This window comes from Neomonachus schauinslandi, chromosome 1 (genome assembly GCF_002201575.2).
Source record: "Neomonachus schauinslandi chromosome 1, ASM220157v2, whole genome shotgun sequence".
NCBI classification, from domain to species: Eukaryota; Metazoa; Chordata; class Mammalia; order Carnivora; family Phocidae; genus Neomonachus; species Neomonachus schauinslandi.
This window is the reverse complement of record NC_058403.1, coordinates 201,835,908-201,852,738: the sequence shown is the minus strand read 5'-3', so window position 1 is coordinate 201,852,738 and position 16,831 is coordinate 201,835,908. Positions and strand designations below refer to the sequence as shown.

The window sequence follows — 16,831 nt, the reverse complement described above, 5'->3', positions numbered from 1 at the left end:
TGGGGCTTGTCGGGGGAGGGAGGGGATGAGTATAACCTCAGCGCAGCTGGAGCCACAGCCGGCTAGGGGCAGGAAGTGCTGCACAGGGACTTAGCTGTAGCATTTTTCTTTTACTTCCTGTGTGGCTTCAGCAGAGAGGAATGCAAACGTTACTTCCATCCCCGGCCCTGAGGTGGAACCCCAGCCCTCCAGGAAGCACAGTGAGTTTCTAGGCCCCTGACAACTCCAGTATGATGGTCACTGTGGTATTTTGGAGAATGAGCAGGAAGGGAACAGGGTTAGGACAAAGGTGACACCCTCGGCCCCAGAGAGGGGTATGTGAAGGCTCCATCAGGAAGTTTCAGGGAGGCAGAGCCCAGAAAGTTTGCTCAAGAACAAACTGGAGGGGCACCTGGGTGGATCAGTCGGTTGAGTGTCCGACTCTTGGTTTCGGCTCAGGTCATAACCTCGGGGTCCTGGGACCGACCCCCACGTTAGGGTCTACACTCAGCGTGGAGTCTATTGGAGATTATCTCTCCTGTTCTCTCTGCCCCTTCCCCCTGCTCTCTCTCTCTCTCAAATAAATAAATAAATCTTAAAAAAAAAAAAGAAGAACAAAGTGGAAACTTTAGTGATATAAACATCCCGAATTTTCTGCTGGCAAAAAGCCCATAAATGCAGTCAAAGAATAAACAAATGAAACTGGAAACAAATGTGAACTCATATCGTGGATAAAATATCTTCATTATACAAGCACCTCCTAGAAAACAATAAGAAAATGCCAATAACTTAGCAGGCTATGAACTCAGAAGTCACAGAAAATGAAATATGATGAATGGTTCTTAAACCCAGAAAAAGAGGGGTACCTGAGTGGCGCAGTCGGTTAAGTGTCTGACTCTTGGTTTCGGCTCAGGTCATGGTCTTAGGGTTGTGAGATCAAGCCCTGTGTCAGGCTCCACACTGAGTGTGGAAGTCTGCTTGCATTCTCTCTCCCTCTCCCTCTCCCTCTCCCTCTGCCCCTACCCCCGCCGCATGCACTCTCTCTCTCTTTCACTCTTTCTCTAAAATAAATAACTCTAAAAAAAAGACCCCCAAAACAGAAAAAGATTCTCAGCCTCATTCGTATTAGGAGAAATGTAAATTTCAAGCACAGTGAAACCATACGATCATTTCAATGGATATAGGAAAGATTTGACCAAATTCAACACCTATTCATAAAAACTTTTAGCAAAGTAGGTATAAATGGGAACGTCCTCAAACTGATAAGAAGCATCTACAAAAAAAGCTATGGGTAATATTTTACTCAGTGTCAAAGACTGAATTGTTTCCTGCTGAGATTGGAAAGAATACCAGGATGTCCATTTTCACCACTTCTATTCCACATCCCTCTGGAGGTCATAGTTATTACAATGAGGCTAGAAAAATAAATAAAGTGTATAAAGATTGGAAAGGAGGAAGTAAAACTCTTCCTACTTGCAGATGATATGATTATTTATATGTAAAAAATCCAAGGGAATCTATGGTAACTACTGAACTAATAAATTTATTTAGCACGTTCACAAGTTAAAAATATACAAAATTCAGTTGAATTCTTATATATTATATATTCTTTTTTAAAAGATTTTATTTATTTATTTGCCAGAGAGAGAGAGCACAAGTAAGCAGAGTGGTAGGCAGAGGGAGAGGGAGAAGCAGACTCCCCGCTGAGCGGGGAGCCCCACGCCGGGCTCCATCCCAGGACCCTGAGATCATGACCTGAGCTGAAGGCAGACGATTAACCGACCGAGCACCCAAGCGCCCCTATACTATATATTTTTATATAATAGCAAACAACTGGAAAATGTAATTTAAAAAAATTTTTTTTAATTAAAAAAAAATCCTATTTGCAGCAGCAGAAAAAATTAAATATCTAGGGGTAAATATATCAAAAGAAGTCTAAGATCTCTGCACTAAAAACTACAGATATTACCAGGCAAAATTCAAGAAGATCTAAATAAATTGAAAAATATACCGTGTTCATTGATTGGCAGACTCAGTGTTGTTAAGATGTTAGTTCTCCCCAAATTGATCTTTGATTCAGCGGGATTTTTTTTTTTTTTTTGCAGAAACTGGCACTAACTTTAAAATTTATATAGAATTACAAAGGACCTAGAATAACCAAACTCATTTTTAAAAAATATTTTATTTATTTATTTGTCAGAGAGAGAGAGAGCACACAAGCAGGAGGAGCAGCAGAGGCAGAGGAAGAAGCAGGCTCCCTGCTGACCAAGGAGCCCGATGCAGGGCTCGATCCCAGGACCCCAGGATCATGACCTGAGCCGAAGGCAGATACTTAACAACTGAGCCACCCAGGCGCCCCAAGCATCCAACTTTTGATTTCGGCTCAGGTCATGATCTCAGGGTCCTGAGATGGAGCCTGGCACTGGGCTGGTGCGGAGCGTGGAGCCGGCTTGGGAGTCTCTCTATCCCTCTCTCTCTCTGCCCCTCCCCTACTCACGCATGCACAAGTGCTCATGCTCTCTCTCTCTCTCTTTCTCTCTCTCTAAAAGAAAAAAAGTGGTAATGAACTACTGATACATGCAACAACTTGGAACAATCTCAGAATCATCATGCTGAGTGGAAGAAGCCAAGCGCAAAGCTTACGTATAACATTCTGGAACATGCAAACTATTTTTAGTGACAGAAAGCAGATCAGGTTGCCTGGCAATGAAAAGTGCAGAGAAGGGGGTGCTGTAAAGGGATGCAGGATACTGGTGGGGGTGGTGATATATGTTCATCGTCTTGACTGTGGTCATGGTTTCATAGATTTACACACTTGTCAAAACTGCACAAAGCATGCACTTAACATATGTGCAACTTAGTCTAACTCCAATTACACTTAATAAAGGTGAAAAGGGGGGGCGCCTGGGTGGCTCAGTCAGTTAAGCATCTGCCTTCAGCTCAGGTCGTGATCCCGGATTCCTGGGATCAAGTCCCTGGGCAGGCTCCCTGCTCAGCAGGGGGGTCTGCCTTCTCTCTCTCTCCCTCTGCCCCCCTCCCCACTCCTGTGCGCACCTGCTCTCTCTCTCTCAAATAAAAATAAATAAAATCTTGGGCGCCTGGGTGGCTCAGATGGTTAAGCGTCTGCCTTCGGCTCAGGTCATGATCCCAGAGTCCTGGGATCGAGCCCCGCATCGGGTTCCCTGCTCAGCGGGGAGCCTGCTTCTCCCTCTGCCTCTCTCTGTCTCTTATGAATAAATAAATAAAATCTTTAAAAAATAAAAATATAAATAAATAAAATCTTTTTTTAAAGAAGTTGAAAAGGTGGGGGGTGGAGAGGAATCACAAGGGGCTGTTTCCCACCTGTTAGACTGACAAAGCTGAAAAGTGTAAGACCTCAGTTTATTCTCAGGGGTCTGCACTGATTCTCATTGCTGCCGTCAGCAGTGGAAATGGCCAAGCCCTACAGAGGGAATCAGGCGGAAGCTGAAGACAATGCCCTGGGACCCAGCAAGGCTCCTTCCAGCAAATCAACCTCCCAGGAGTGATACCTACTCTACAGGGCTGTGGATTCATCATGGCATTCTCTGTAACAGCAACCAGACTCAAATGACCCAAATGCCCAGCCACAGGGGATTTGCTGTACAAACTCTGGCCATTCTCAGCACTGCAGAAGGACAGGGCGGCGAAATGCCGACAATGTGGGAAGACCTCCGGGATACTTGGCGAAGGAAAGAGCAAGGTGCACACCTGCCTGGGCAGGAAGCTTTGCTTTGTGTAGAAAGAGATGATGACGATGCGGAGACCCTTTGCAGGGAAACATAAACATAATTACATAACTTGTTCCTGTGGTGGCCACCTGGGAGCCATGGTAGGCAAAAGAGGGAGATAGTTGTCATTTACATTTTCATGCCTGTTGAACTTTGTATTTGTAATAGTGTTGAAAGGTAAGTGTTTAATCAAAAAAGGGAACATATGTAAGCACATGGGATGGGAGAGGAAATAGGAATGAGGAGAGGGGCTGTTCAGAAGTTGACTGTGAACCAAAGCAATCATATTGATCATGAGAAGAGCAAACACATCAAGTGCTCACAAGTGCACTATGGCTTTGCACACAGAGCAATCCATTTAATCCCTGTACCCACCCCGGAGGCGTGGATTGTGAGCCCCCCTGTGGGGGGGGGCGAGGGGGAAACAGGCTCAGGAGGGGCCACTGTTGGGAAAGAAGAGTCTCCAGCTTGGCTTGCTTCCCCTACTCACAATGCCCTAGGATCCTCCCCCAATTAGGCTGAGAAAAGGGAAATGGGGTCTGGCTCCTGGCTGGGGATGGGGGACGATAGTTGCATGGAGCCTACAGAGACCCCCCCCCCTTCCTGTTTATTTTTCTCACATTCTGCTGTGGTGCCTATTCTTCTTATTTCTCCCAACGGTATGTCAGCTCTCGCCAGGCTGGAATTCTTGGTTGTCCTGATCACTGCTTTGTGTCCCCAATGCCTGGCACATGGAGGTACTCCAATGAATGAATGATTGGAATGAATGAATGAATGATCGAATTCAGAGGAAGAGCCTTAGGCGATTTGGGAGCAGGAACAATTAGGGGCAGGAGAGGAGGGGCAGGAGGCCAGGGCCAGGGACTTGTGGCATCTGGAGTCCAGGGCAGTGAGTGTCTTGGGGGCGTTTGCAGGATGAAGGGACAGGAGCAGAATCTTGGGCCAGTGCATGGAGCCCTGGAAAGATGGAGGTGCTGGTAGCCCAGATGGGGAAGGTGGGGCAGCTCAGGCCATGACCGCCAGGGTGGTGATCCAAGCTGGGGTGAGGCCGGGTGTGGCCCAGGAGCCTGGATTAAGAAAGGGCACCTTCAAGGTCCAACGGAAGAAGAAAGACTGGGAGAACAGGGGAGCCCAGGGGTGGCCGGCCTGATTGAATGACAGTGAGTGAGAGGGCCTAGCCCAGATCAGCTGACCCAGCTGGGCTCCCTGCTTGGCTGGAGGCCAGGCGGAGGCAGCCAGGAGCAGAGCATCTGGGAGGGAGGGTCAGGGGCGTGGCAGGGGCCAGGGCAGCACTCACCAAGCAGAGCCAAAAAGGGGGGAAAAAGTTTCTTAACAATCTTTAGACAACACCCCCCCCCCCTCTCGCCCCTGGATTCCTCCTTCGGCTCCAGCTGAGGGTGTCACCCTGACCCAGGCCTTGGAGATACAAGCACCTGGCTCCAAGGCTGGGGCTGAGCCTGGGGCCCTTCCTTCCCTCTCCCTACCCCTCCCTTCTCCCTTCTCCTCACCTGCCCTCCCTGCTCCCCCTCCTCTGGCCCCTCTCTGGCCCTCCCAGACTCGATTTGTGCAGCGGGCCTGCTCTCCTTTTCCAGTACCTCTTTCTACTCTCCCACTCCCTGACTGCAGCCTGGGGAAACTGAGGCCCAGCTAGAACAGTTCAAGCACACTGGAGCGCTACAGCCCCAGGGCTAGGGCCCCTGCCTCCCCCAGTCCAAACATTATACGCCATTTAAATCTCATAACTCCAGGAGCTGGGGACTTATTAGCCTCATCTGACAGTTGGGGAAACTGAGGCCCAAAGAGATGATGCGCCTGGGAACTATTTGTGGGTTATGAACTTGTGCCTTCCCCACCCGCACTAGCGTCCAGGCTCTTGGCCTCAGCCCGGCCTTCTGCCACCTGGTGGACACTCGCGGCAGTGTCGTTCGGAGGGAGTCGCCTATTGCCTGTTGTCCCGAGCAGGGAAGGGGCCAGAGCCGGGAGGAGGCAGGCCTCGTCCCCTGACTACACTCCATCCCTCATCCTCCTCTCCAACCAATTTTCCGATTTTTCAAGAAGGCACTGACTAACTCATTTCCTGCCCATGTGCGAAAAGACCCTAGATGTTAATTCTAACACTCATGAAAAATGAAAGACCACAAAGATAATTCTGTAATTATAAAAGGTGGCACAAGGATGCCTGGGTGGCTCAGTCATTAAGCGTCTGCCTTGGTCATGATCCCTGCTATGCGGGGAGCCTGCTTCTCCCTCTCCCACTTCCCCTCCTTGTGTTCCCTCTCTCGCTGTGTGTCTCTCTGTCAAATAAATAAATAAAATCTTTAAAAAAAAAAAGGCAGCACAAATGCATTTTTTGGTCTCTTAACTGTTTTAAGAAGCAATTGTATGAAAATATATATAAATTACAAAGGAAGTGAGCAAAGTATAGGAATAAGGAAATGACACCAGGTAGTAACACTAATCCACAAAAACAAGTGAAGAGAACCAGAAGTGCAAATGGATAAAATTAATATAACAAACTTTATGAACACATAGTTGCCCTCCTCTATTTTCTCACATTCTTTAACAGCTCTGCAATTTTAAGTAACAATTGCAACAATGTATTGTTAGGTTTGTAACATATATAGATGTAATATGTATAACAATAATAGCACAATAATAACAATGAGACAAAAGGGGGCAGAAGAAATGAATTATATAGGAGTAACATTTCTAAATCTCATTTAAAATTAAGGCAGCATAAATTTGAAGGAGATTCTAAATTAAGATGTATGTGTTAAGCCCTAGAGCAACCACTAAAGAAATAACTTAAAAAATATAGTAGGGTCCCGGGACCTGGCGGGCTCATGGGTGGAGCATGAGACTCTTGATCTCGGGGTTGTGAGTTCAAACCCTATCTTGGGTGTCAAGATTACTTAAAAAAATAAATCTTAAAAGAAAAAATATTAAATATATATAGAAAAAATCATTAAAAGAATTAAAATATTACACTAGAAAATAGTCCCTTCACGGAATATAAAGCAGTAAGGAAATAAACAAATTCTACCCGCGAGCATCCCCTGGAAGTGGAACGCTCAAACTACCACCCAGACCTCCTGGGGTGCCTACAACTCCCGGCGTGCCGCGCACGACGCTCCCTTACGCCCATGGTGGAAAGGGAGGGGCTAGTGGAGCTCACTTTTGTGAGTTGTAGTCTCGCTGCCGAGGAAGGAAGGACTGTGAAAGGTTGGTGGACCTAGAGCCAATGAAAAGGCAAATCTTGTTGAGCGTCGGAAAGAGAAGCCAATGGGCATGCGGCCTCCAGGAGGCGGGACTTCCGGCAACGAAGTCTTGGTGAGCGGCTGCGCGAGGGCGGCCACTTCCTTTTTTGTGTGGCGGCGAGAGCGGGGAGTGCGCCATGAAGGCTTCGGGAACAGTAAGGCGAGCGCGGCGGGGCACGGGGCCGGGGAGTGCAGTGCAGATCGAATCGGGGGCCCCGGCAGGTGGCATGGGCCGCGTAGCAGGAGCGCTCTCTTGGCTGGGTCCCGCGCCGCCGCGCGCCATCGCCCCCGGGTGCAGCCAACATGGCGGCCATTGCGGGCGCCGCGTGGGGAGTCTGGTGCCATGGTCCCGGCCTGCCGGGAAATCGCGGGGGCCGGAGAGGCCGGGTCTCCTTTCCAGGGGAAGGGACAAGTTGCGCGGCTTGGACGTTCCGAACAACGGGACTTTGTCGATCTTCCAAGTCTCGGTTTTCCCATTTGCAAAGTGGACGTGGTGGGAGGAAACGTTAATATTTCTTCTCCCCCGGCGGGGTTGTGAGAAGTAGAAGAAAATCGTAAACTCGAGCTGACACGGGGAACTTTATCGCTGTGACTAGTGCTTGGTAAAATCAGAGGGTGCTGTGGCGCAGAGATGGAAGAGCAAGCCCTCGGGAGAAACAGGGTGGGTCCTGTACAGCTCCCCAGCCTCAGTTTCCACGCTAGGAAAGGGGCCAGCTGCATCGGTCCCCTCCTGAACAGGTGGTCCGCGGGGCTGATTAGTCACATGGAGAGGTGGGAGCAGGAGACAAGTTTGCGATATTTGGGGCTATCTCCTCCTATTAGTAAAATCATGGCGAGTCATTTACGAGGGCGGGTTCTTTGTGCTATATTGCAGTGTTTGGGCCTGGCTGACATCTTTGTTTTTGCATCTGTGTAAACAGGTAGAGTCCACTGGCAAGTCCAAACCCCTTTGGGCTGCTGCTGGGAATACTGAAGCAGCTGCAGGTCCCATGGCAGCAGGGCTGGGGAGGGAACTGGATTCTTGTTCTCGTTCTGCCTGGGGTGGGTTGTGAGATCCCAGGCTGGTCACTGTCTTAGGGCCCCAGAGTGAAAGAGGACTTTGGGAAGATGTGAGCTGCAAAGTGGCTGTGGAGGAAGGAGCCTGCAGGTTTAGGCTTCAGCTTTTTTCACAGGAATATAAACAGAAAGAGAAGGACAGCGAGATTGACAGCCCTGCCCAGCTTTCCTGAGCCAAGGCAAAGGGTACCCAGGCATCTTTAATCCTCCCACCCTCGATCCTGGTTCTGGGAAGGCTGGGACAGTGCAGTCACCGGGATTCCACATGGATGCCCTGTGATGGGACAGTCTATTTTCGCTCTCCTGATTCCAGTTATCACCAGGCTCGATAAAGGGAGTAAGGTGAATCTTCACAGTTGCCTCAGGGCTCTGGGTTGGGCCCCACTTCACCCCTGTTTCTGTTTCAGCTGCGAGAGTACAAGGTGGTGGGGCGCTGCCTGCCCACCCCCAAATGTCGCACTCCGCCCCTGTATCGCATGCGAATCTTTGCACCTAATCACGTCGTCGCCAAGTCCCGCTTCTGGTACTTTGTGTCTCAGCTGAAAAAGATGAAGAAGTCTTCGGGGGAAATTGTTTACTGTGGGCAGGTACGGGGAGTCTGAGAACAGGGTGGGGTCTGGAGTGGATTTACACCTTCCTGTGGGGGCATTCCTCACCCCACAGAGTTCCCGGACTTCATAACCCCTGGCTTATTCGCCTGTGTAATTAAGCCCTAGGTTGGGATGGGATGGATACCTCAGTGCCCTTTTCTTGATGAGAGAGCCCAGGGCCCAGGAAGTGTGTGGCTGGCATGCTCGGACAGCACCTTCGCTGGGCCTCATGTGTGAAGTGGGGAGAGGTGCTGTCACCCGGGCACGTTTGCTGTGATGGGCGCTGGGCTCTGCATCATACTGCTACACTGGGTGGCAGCTGCTTTGGAGCCCAGATAGTCTTGGGAGAGTAGTGTTTGGGAGGAGTTGAGCTGGTGGTCCACATGGGGGAAGTGTGCCGGCCTGGACGGCTGTGTACGCCCTACTGTTGCCGTGGGAATTTGTCCAGGACAGCAGATTGCCTTCCTGCGCTCTCAGATTCGAGGACTGGGAAACAGGCGCAAGAGAGGCCTGGGGCAGAGGATCAGCAAGGGTCGGAGCCGGGTCGAAGCCTGCTCGGCACCCTTGCTTCAACCAGTGTCTTTGGCATCTAGGTGTTCGAGAAATCCCCCTTGCGGGTGAAGAACTTCGGCATCTGGCTGCGCTATGACTCACGCAGCGGCACCCACAACATGTACCGGGAGTACCGGGACCTGACCACGGCGGGCGCCGTCACCCAGTGCTGTAAGCTGCCGGGTCCTGCGCCCAGTGCCCCACTTAGATTCCTGTTGCAGGCATCTGCAGCCCAGTCGGCCTGCGCCCCTCTCTCCCCCCAGACTGAGGCAGGGCAAATGCCAGAGGCTTCTGGGATTAGGGGGGTGGGGAGTCCAGGGGTGCTAGTGGGGGACACAGAAGAGGTGTTTGCATAGGGGCAGGAGTGGAGAGGATGCTCCAGGTGCATCTTTTTCTGGAACCTGGCAGCAGGTGGACCTTTGGGGTCCATCACTCGTGCAGCTGTAATTCCCACCCAGAGTCTAGCCCAGGCCTTGTCTGTGGGGATCTGGTGCTAGTATCCCCAGGCCCTCCTAGGGCGGGTGACCTGCCAGGGCCCAAACCCAAGCACCTCAACCCAAGAACTGCTGCTTCTCATAGCAGCGGTTTAAACAGAGGTGCTAACAGCAAGTGGATCTCGTCGCCTTTGGGGGGCTGTGGCTGTGCCCCTCAAAGTGAATTTGGAGGTTCTACATGCCTGATAAGCCAGTGCCTGCTGGGGCCAGAGACTACGGCCACCCAGTCCCCAAGTTGGGGTTCCTCTAGACCAGCACTTGATGGGAGGTTTGAGGAATGCCCAGACCCCGGGGTGCACATTCGCCCTGCCTCCTTCCCTGCAGACAGAGACATGGGCGCCCGACACCGTGCCCGGGCCCACTCGATCCAGATCATGAAGGTGGAGGAGATTGCAGCCAGCAAGTGCCGCCGACCAGCCGTCAAGCAGTTCCACGTGAGTGCCCTGGGGGCCCTGCTGGGTGGGCTTGGCTGAGGGGGGCTCCCCTGGAACATGGAGCTGGCCCAGCTGCTCCTCTATCCCCCAGCCTTGGGAGCTACAGGGAGGCACTGGGTTTGACGCAGGAGCCCGGTGGGGGGTGGCCACACCTCAGTGGCCCCTGGAAGACAAGGTTGAGAGGCTTCCACTCCCCTCACCCACCTGTCCTTTTTGCAGGACTCCAAGATCAAGTTCCCGCTGCCCCACCGGGTCCTGCGTCGCCAGCACAAGCCACGCTTCACCACCAAGAGGCCCAACACCTTCTTTTAGATGCAGAGCCTCCGTGTCTCCAGGTCTGCTCAAATAAACTCTTTGGGACAACCAAGGTGCTCAGACACTCTTGTTTTTTTTGTATGCCCTGCAGAACTCAAAAGGGCACAGCCAAGCTGTGAGTTCTCTGCTTGGGGAGGGGTCCTCCTCTCTCGAAGTGGGGCCCAGGCACCTGATTTCTCCAGAAGGGGAGCCCCAAGAATGGCAAAGGCCACACCCCCAAGCTCTCTCCTGCCCACTTAGCTCCCCAGGGCTTCATCCAGCAAGGGGCTGTCACGGGCAGGGTCCTAGAGCCAGAAGGCCTGGTTTTCAGCCCCATCAGGTGGCCCTCCACTGTGAGCTTTGGGATGCCTTGTAGGCCCACAAGGTTTGGCCCCTAAACCTATCCCATGTTCCATGTTAGACACAGGCCTCAGCTTTCCCGCCCCCAGCCGCCACGGTTTGGGTAAGATATGGCCATCAGATGTCAGATGCCTAGAAGAAGTCAGGATGATGGGGTTGGTTTTGGTCCACCTGTGGGATTTCCCCTCTTCTTCCCTCCAGGCTCAGAACCTATCTTTGGTTCCAGGATCCTCAGAGTAGACACCAGGGGGCGCCGGAGAGGGCCATGAGAATGCTCTGCTGTGGTGGTTCCTCCTTTACTAGGTGGGGGCCCCTTGAAGGACTCCCTGATCCTGCCCCAGAAAGTCAAGGGCTCACCATGGGTATCTGTCTCCAGGAAACCACTTGAGGCCCTGGAGAGTTCCAGGCATGAAGCTAATCCCACGCTGGCTGAGCCCCTCAATCAGGAGGCTGAAGCACAGCTAGGAGGGCAGATCTTGGGAAGCGTCTGTCCTTGGTGTGTGACCTTGGCAGCTCTGGCCCACTGAATGAGTCCTCATCAGAAAGTTAGGGCACTCGGCAGATATACTTGGAGTGTGACAACTATAGGCCCTGGGGGCAAAGGTCAATCAAGATCTGCCTTCTATTCCAGAGAGCCATGGAATGGGAAGAAACCCAGGGAGCAAGAAGGCAGCGTGGAGTGGGGGTCTGGGGAGCAGTCAGGCCTGGAGTGTCCCAGGCCAGGGTCCAGCCTCTCTTCCCCCACTTGAGGTGGGGGTGGCTCATTGGCATGATCAGTCCCAGTGGTTTCCAGAAAACCAGGTCACTTCAGACCCCACCTGTGTTTGGAGAGGTGCCCGAGGCAGAGCTGGGGCACAGCCAGCTGCTTCCCCAGAGACCCGAGGACAGGGTACCCGGCTTCCTGGACCTGCATTGGCTGCTTTGCCCACTGCTCTGAAACAGTTCCTTCCCACCTCCACGCCTTTGCACTTGCTGAGCCTCCTGGCTGGACTGTTCCGTTCCAGATCATCACTGGTTTGGCCTCCTTGAAGTTTGTAAGCCACGCTTGTATTCCAGTGACAGTGGCTTTTCTGTGTCCTTGCTTGGCCCCGGTTCAAGGAGTCAGACCCAGAAAAGGGTAGGGACAGCCTTTAAATATCCTTCCCTTTGTTCGCTCCACATGGCGGAAGGACAGTGATAATCTCCTGGGTCTGGCATTCCTGGACCCAGGTTTTTTATTTTTGACCCTGCCAAGATTCCTGCCACCACCCCGCAGGCATACCGATTTACTCTCCCAATAGCATTTAATAAGAAGCAAACTTCGATGGCTGAAAAAAAAATCCCATCTTGGGGATTTATATTTGCCTTTTCTTCTTAGGAAGTAGGCACTTCTCTCAATTTGTTTGGCCTTGGCTCCTTTATGGGGCTGCTGGTCATTTTTTAACTTACTGTTTTGTAAAAGCTCCTTTCATATGTGGTGCAGAAACGTGGAAAAAAAGTACATGTTTTCCCCCAAATATGGTGCAAATTCTTCCAGGGCACTTGATGTTTTTTAAGATATATTTTGGGGCCAGGCTAGAATTTTTGAATTTTTTGCCTTGTTGGTATTAATCTTTTATGGCTTAAGGCAGAAACCTCTAGTTGCCGCCAAATACTCCTTCCTCGGTAACAAGATGTCCATATCTAGATGCCACCCACGGAAAAAAATACATTTCCCAGCCTTCTTTGCATTTAGGGGTAACCATGTGATACTAGCAGTAGCAATGTGTGCCATTTCCAGGAAATACCCATCTGGCTGGAATACAAGCACAATGTCTGGTGCTCCAGCAGCCATCTTTGGCCATTAAGAAGCCACACTGGAGCAGCAAGGTAGAAGGATTTTGGGTATCTGACCCTGTGTCTTTGTGATGAGAAAAGGGGAGAAGGAAACACCAGTCCTGCTTCGGCTGTAATCTGGAGGCTTTCCGTCGTCACTCGTGACTTGGCCCTGAGGTGGGCCCTAATGGTTGTGCCTGGGGCAGGTCACTACCCACTCAGCTTTAGTTTCTTCCTGTGTAAGGCGGGGTTGGTTCTGGGTGTGAGAAGACTTAAGATGAACTAGAGATAGGATATGTCACCAGGAAAGTGGAAGGCCCCGGCCCCACAAAGGCCCACTGTGCACCCCCATCCCTACCTTGGGTCTTCATCAAGGCTTCATCCATGTTACAGCCTGGGAACCAGGTGGGAGGGCTCTGCCCCAACCAGCCAAAGGGTGGGGTCAGTCCCTTATTGAGGCACCTTTGAACTGAGGATGAGTGAGTGCCAGCGCCCTCACTTACATCTAGTCATCCACCCACCCCGCCCACTCTACCATGTAACCATCCACCTGGGCATCTCCCCCTCTCCCCCCCCCCCACCAAACCCTGCACAGAGCAGTTGGCAGGACGCTGGCTGGAGATGGGGACTGCTGAACTGAGCTCTCCGCAGAGATAGTTGAGGTGCATGAACCAAGCAGAAGAAGAAAAAAAACCGGAGATAAGATAATGAGCCCTTTGGTGTGAGGCCCACGAGGCCCCTGCCTCCAGGATCGCCCTCACCCCTCTGGTTGGCTGGGTGCTCCCAGGCCCTGTCCCTGTGTTTGTTCAGGTGCCATGCCCGGCAGGACTGGGAGCCCTGGGGGAGAGATCACAAGCTGCCCCTCCCTGTACCCCAGGGGCTCCTGAGTCAGGACCATCCGGCAAGGGCAGGCAGGCACTAAGGCAAGACAAGACAGGCAGGGGCCCCAGAAGACCTGACCTGGATCCTGAAACCAGGAGAGACTACCTGAGAATCATGGAATCCTAGAATCACAGTTGGGATCCTCAGGACTTAAGAATGGTGGACTCTCACAGGAAGCTACGGCACCATTAGTAAGAATAGTTTGCTTTTGGGGCGCCTGGGTGGCTCAGTGGGTTAAGCATCTGCCTTCAGCTCAGGTAATGATCCCAGGGTGCTGGGATCGAGCCCCGCATGGGGCTCCCTGCTTGGCGGGAAGCCTGCTTCTCTCTCTCCCACTCCCCCTGCTTGTGTTCCCTCTCTCGCTGTGTCTCTGTCAAATAAATAAGTAAAATGTTAAAAAAAAAAAAAAAAAAAAGAATGGTTTGCATTTACTGAGTGCAAGGGAGAAGTTCAAGACCAGACACCCAGAAGATCATGCTGGAGCCAGAGTAGCTCACAGCCTCTCACCCCGACCCCTGCCATGTCTCCGGGGAGCCGTGAGAGCCCTGGGGGTGCCCGGGCAGCAGGCAGGGGTGCGCACAGCAAATAGCCATGCAACACCCTGACGTTCCTGCCCTGGGTGCTCAGACTGCAGCTGCGGGCCATCAGGGAGCTCCCTGCCCCTCCCCCTTCACCAATGGGGTCCTGCCTGCCCTCTGCCCATATGGGAACTGTACAGTTGGGGAAGGTGCCACTGCATCTCCCCAACCCACTTCCTGTACCCCTCCAACCCCAGAGAAGAGGGTCCCACCCACCCCTCAGGGTTCCCAACTCTGGGCCTCCTGTCAAATCCTGGAATTCCAGAACACGTTCTGAATCCATCCCCACCCCACGGTCGCTGCCATGGACATGGCGGGCTTTTCAGGGTCTATAAATCTCATTAAGTCCCTCTGGCTCCAAACTCCAGTGGCCCCCCAGCGCCCTCAGAATAAAATCCACACCCTTGGCCAAGGCTCAAGGTCCCTTGTGGCCTTCGCTGTCCTCACTCACTGCTCACTCCACTTGACCTCAGGGCGTTTGCACTGGCTGTTCCCCCTGCATCTCTCCAAGCTTGGCTCAACCTCTGCCTGCCAGGTCTGCACTCACCTCCTCCAAGAGTTCCCCTCCCAGAGGCCCACATAAAGTCGTCCGCCAGGCCAGCTCCCTCTCTGACTTTGCTTCACTCCTCAACCATCAGCTTCGGAAATGTGTGTTCACCTCCTGGCTCGGTCATTGTCAAGTGCCTGTGATCCTGCTGTGTCCCCAGCAGCAGGTGCATGGTCCTGCACACAGTAGGTGCTCAATGATCGGGCCTCAGCCCAAGCGTCAGTCTGTAGCCTCCCACCTCACAGAGGAAGAGGCAGGCTGGCAGTGGGGATGGTAAGCACTCCCAGAACCTCCCTGGGGAGGGAGGACCGGGTTTGTGCGCGCTGCAACAATTTGCATATATTTGCATTCGCTTGCATGGCTTTTCGGGAAGGGGATCCCCTCCAGGATTTATCCTTTCCCACCAGATTCTCCAGATGGGTGCAGCGCATACGCGCCTGGAAAAAAATGAAGGCGGGGGAAGGAAAAGGAACTCAGTGCCCTCTCCGCACCCTCCTGGCGGGGGTGGCGGAGTGCATATTGGCGGGCAACGGCGGGTGTCAGCCGCCCTATCGCAGTCCCGGGGTGGGGGGGAGTGCAGGCCGGCCCCGCCCAGCGCGCGGAGAGCGAGAGCCGGGGGTGGGAGTGGGAGGGGGCACGAAGGGATGCTTGGGAGATGCTGGACCAAACTGGAGTGTCGCGAGTTGGCCGGAGACCACCAGGAGGCGGCAGAGGCTTGGACCGGACTCCAGGGCCCTCGGGTTCAACCCGGCGGAGGTCTTAGATCCCTCCCGCTTGTGGAAGAGGGAACCCCGTTTCGGGACTGGAACCCAGAGGTCAGAGCCTCCAGAGGCCAAAGTCCCTCAAGTCCACCAGCGAAGGGCCCAAGACGACAGTGTCTGGGTCCCTTCGTGGCATGACCCCAGGCAAGGGATTTCCCCTCCCCAACCTGGATCTCCTCATTTGCGCGATGGGGGAACCATGTCAGACACTCCCTCCCAAGGAGTCCTGGGCCCCCCCATTTATTCGGATTCGAGGCCACTGACAGTCCCTCCCCCATGACCTCCATTATACACTTAACACCTGGCCCAGGACAGACGCTCCATGTGTGTTTGGCACAGGAAACAACAAATGAATGAAGACATGAATGAATGAAGGCTTTACTCTGTGCCAGGCTCGTATTATGTAGGCTCGATTTATTCCTCAGGGCAGGGGCTACTTTATCTCCATTCACAGATAGGGAAACTGAGGTACAATGACAAGCAAAGACTCCCCCAAGTATGTCTGCATTTAGGACCTGAACCCCAATGTCTCCCACTCAGCTTAGCCTGGGGGTGGGGTTTGGTGATTTCCTCCGGCTAGGTTCTGAAGAAAGGGAATGGCTGCAGGTGCCAGTTGGGGGGGGGGGGGGGGTTCCAAGCAGAACGAGTTTTCCTCAAGCGGCAGGGCAACCCAGAAAATGAACCCCTGGCTTGTGGGAGAGTGAGCTCCCTTAGCTTAAGGTACAAAAGCACAGCGGGGATTTGAATGCTGAAGCCACGGCTTCCAGCCGTGTGGCTCCAGGTGAGTGTGATATGCCGTCTTGGAGCCTCAGTTCCCCACCTGTCAACGGGAGACATTAACAGCTCGGGGTGAGGGGAAAGTGCCACCGAAGTAAGAGGGGGTATTTGGGAGCCGCACCCTATCCCCACCCCCACCCCCAGCAGCCACCCACGTGGCCGGTCTTGGCCTATCTGACCCAGTCCCGGGCGGAAAGGGTGCGGGTCCTGCCCGCCCCCAACTCCAGGGGCGGGGTTTCGCGGACCCGGGAGCCCAATAAATCCACAGCCGGTCGCCGGGAGCCACCCCTTTAAGCCCTACGGAGACCTCCAGTCAAGGTCCGAGCGCCGAGCACAGCTCCCAGGGAGAGGGACCGACGGCTGGGCGGCCGACACACCGCTGCAAGGGGCCAGCCTTCCCGAGCGGGAGGCGAGGTGCACCGACGGACAGACGGCAGAGGCAGACGCGTAGACGAAGAGGAGGGACAGGGAGGCAGACGACCGCAGCGAGGATCCACAGATACCCTGCCCAGGGAGCCCCCGCCCGAGTCCCTTCCGCTCCCTCCCTCCAGGGGCCGAAGGAGACAGGTGTGCGGCCTCGCTGCAGAGACCAAGCATCCTCCCATCTCCACGCAGCCCTGCCTCCTCGGTCGCTGCCAGTTTCCCTTACCGGGGGTGGGGGGGTGGGGGTGGCACGCGGGGTGGCTGGAAGGGCGGAGGACGCGCTTGGCCCCCGCACCTGCACCTC

The 16,831-nt window shown here is 53.4% G+C and overlaps 1 protein-coding gene and 1 non-coding gene across 2 annotated transcripts; both read left to right on the top strand.

Annotated features, from left to right (window-relative positions):
• The first annotated feature begins 7,047 nt into the window (after positions 1–7,047).
• RPL18A (ribosomal protein L18a) lies at positions 7,048–10,478 on the top strand. The gene is made up of 5 exons (XM_021683123.2): positions 7,048–7,140; positions 8,449–8,628; positions 9,225–9,354; positions 10,002–10,111; positions 10,331–10,478. Exons 1-5 carry the CDS (start codon positions 7,123–7,125, stop codon positions 10,421–10,423), a joined length of 531 nt encoding a protein of 176 aa, XP_021538798.1. The 5' UTR covers positions 7,048–7,122; the 3' UTR covers positions 10,424–10,478.
• LOC123323195 lies at positions 9,727–9,859 on the top strand. The gene has a single exon (XR_006539270.1). It is a non-coding gene; the product is annotated as a small nucleolar RNA SNORA68 (small nucleolar RNA).
• Positions 10,479–16,831: the final 6,353 nt, after the last annotated feature.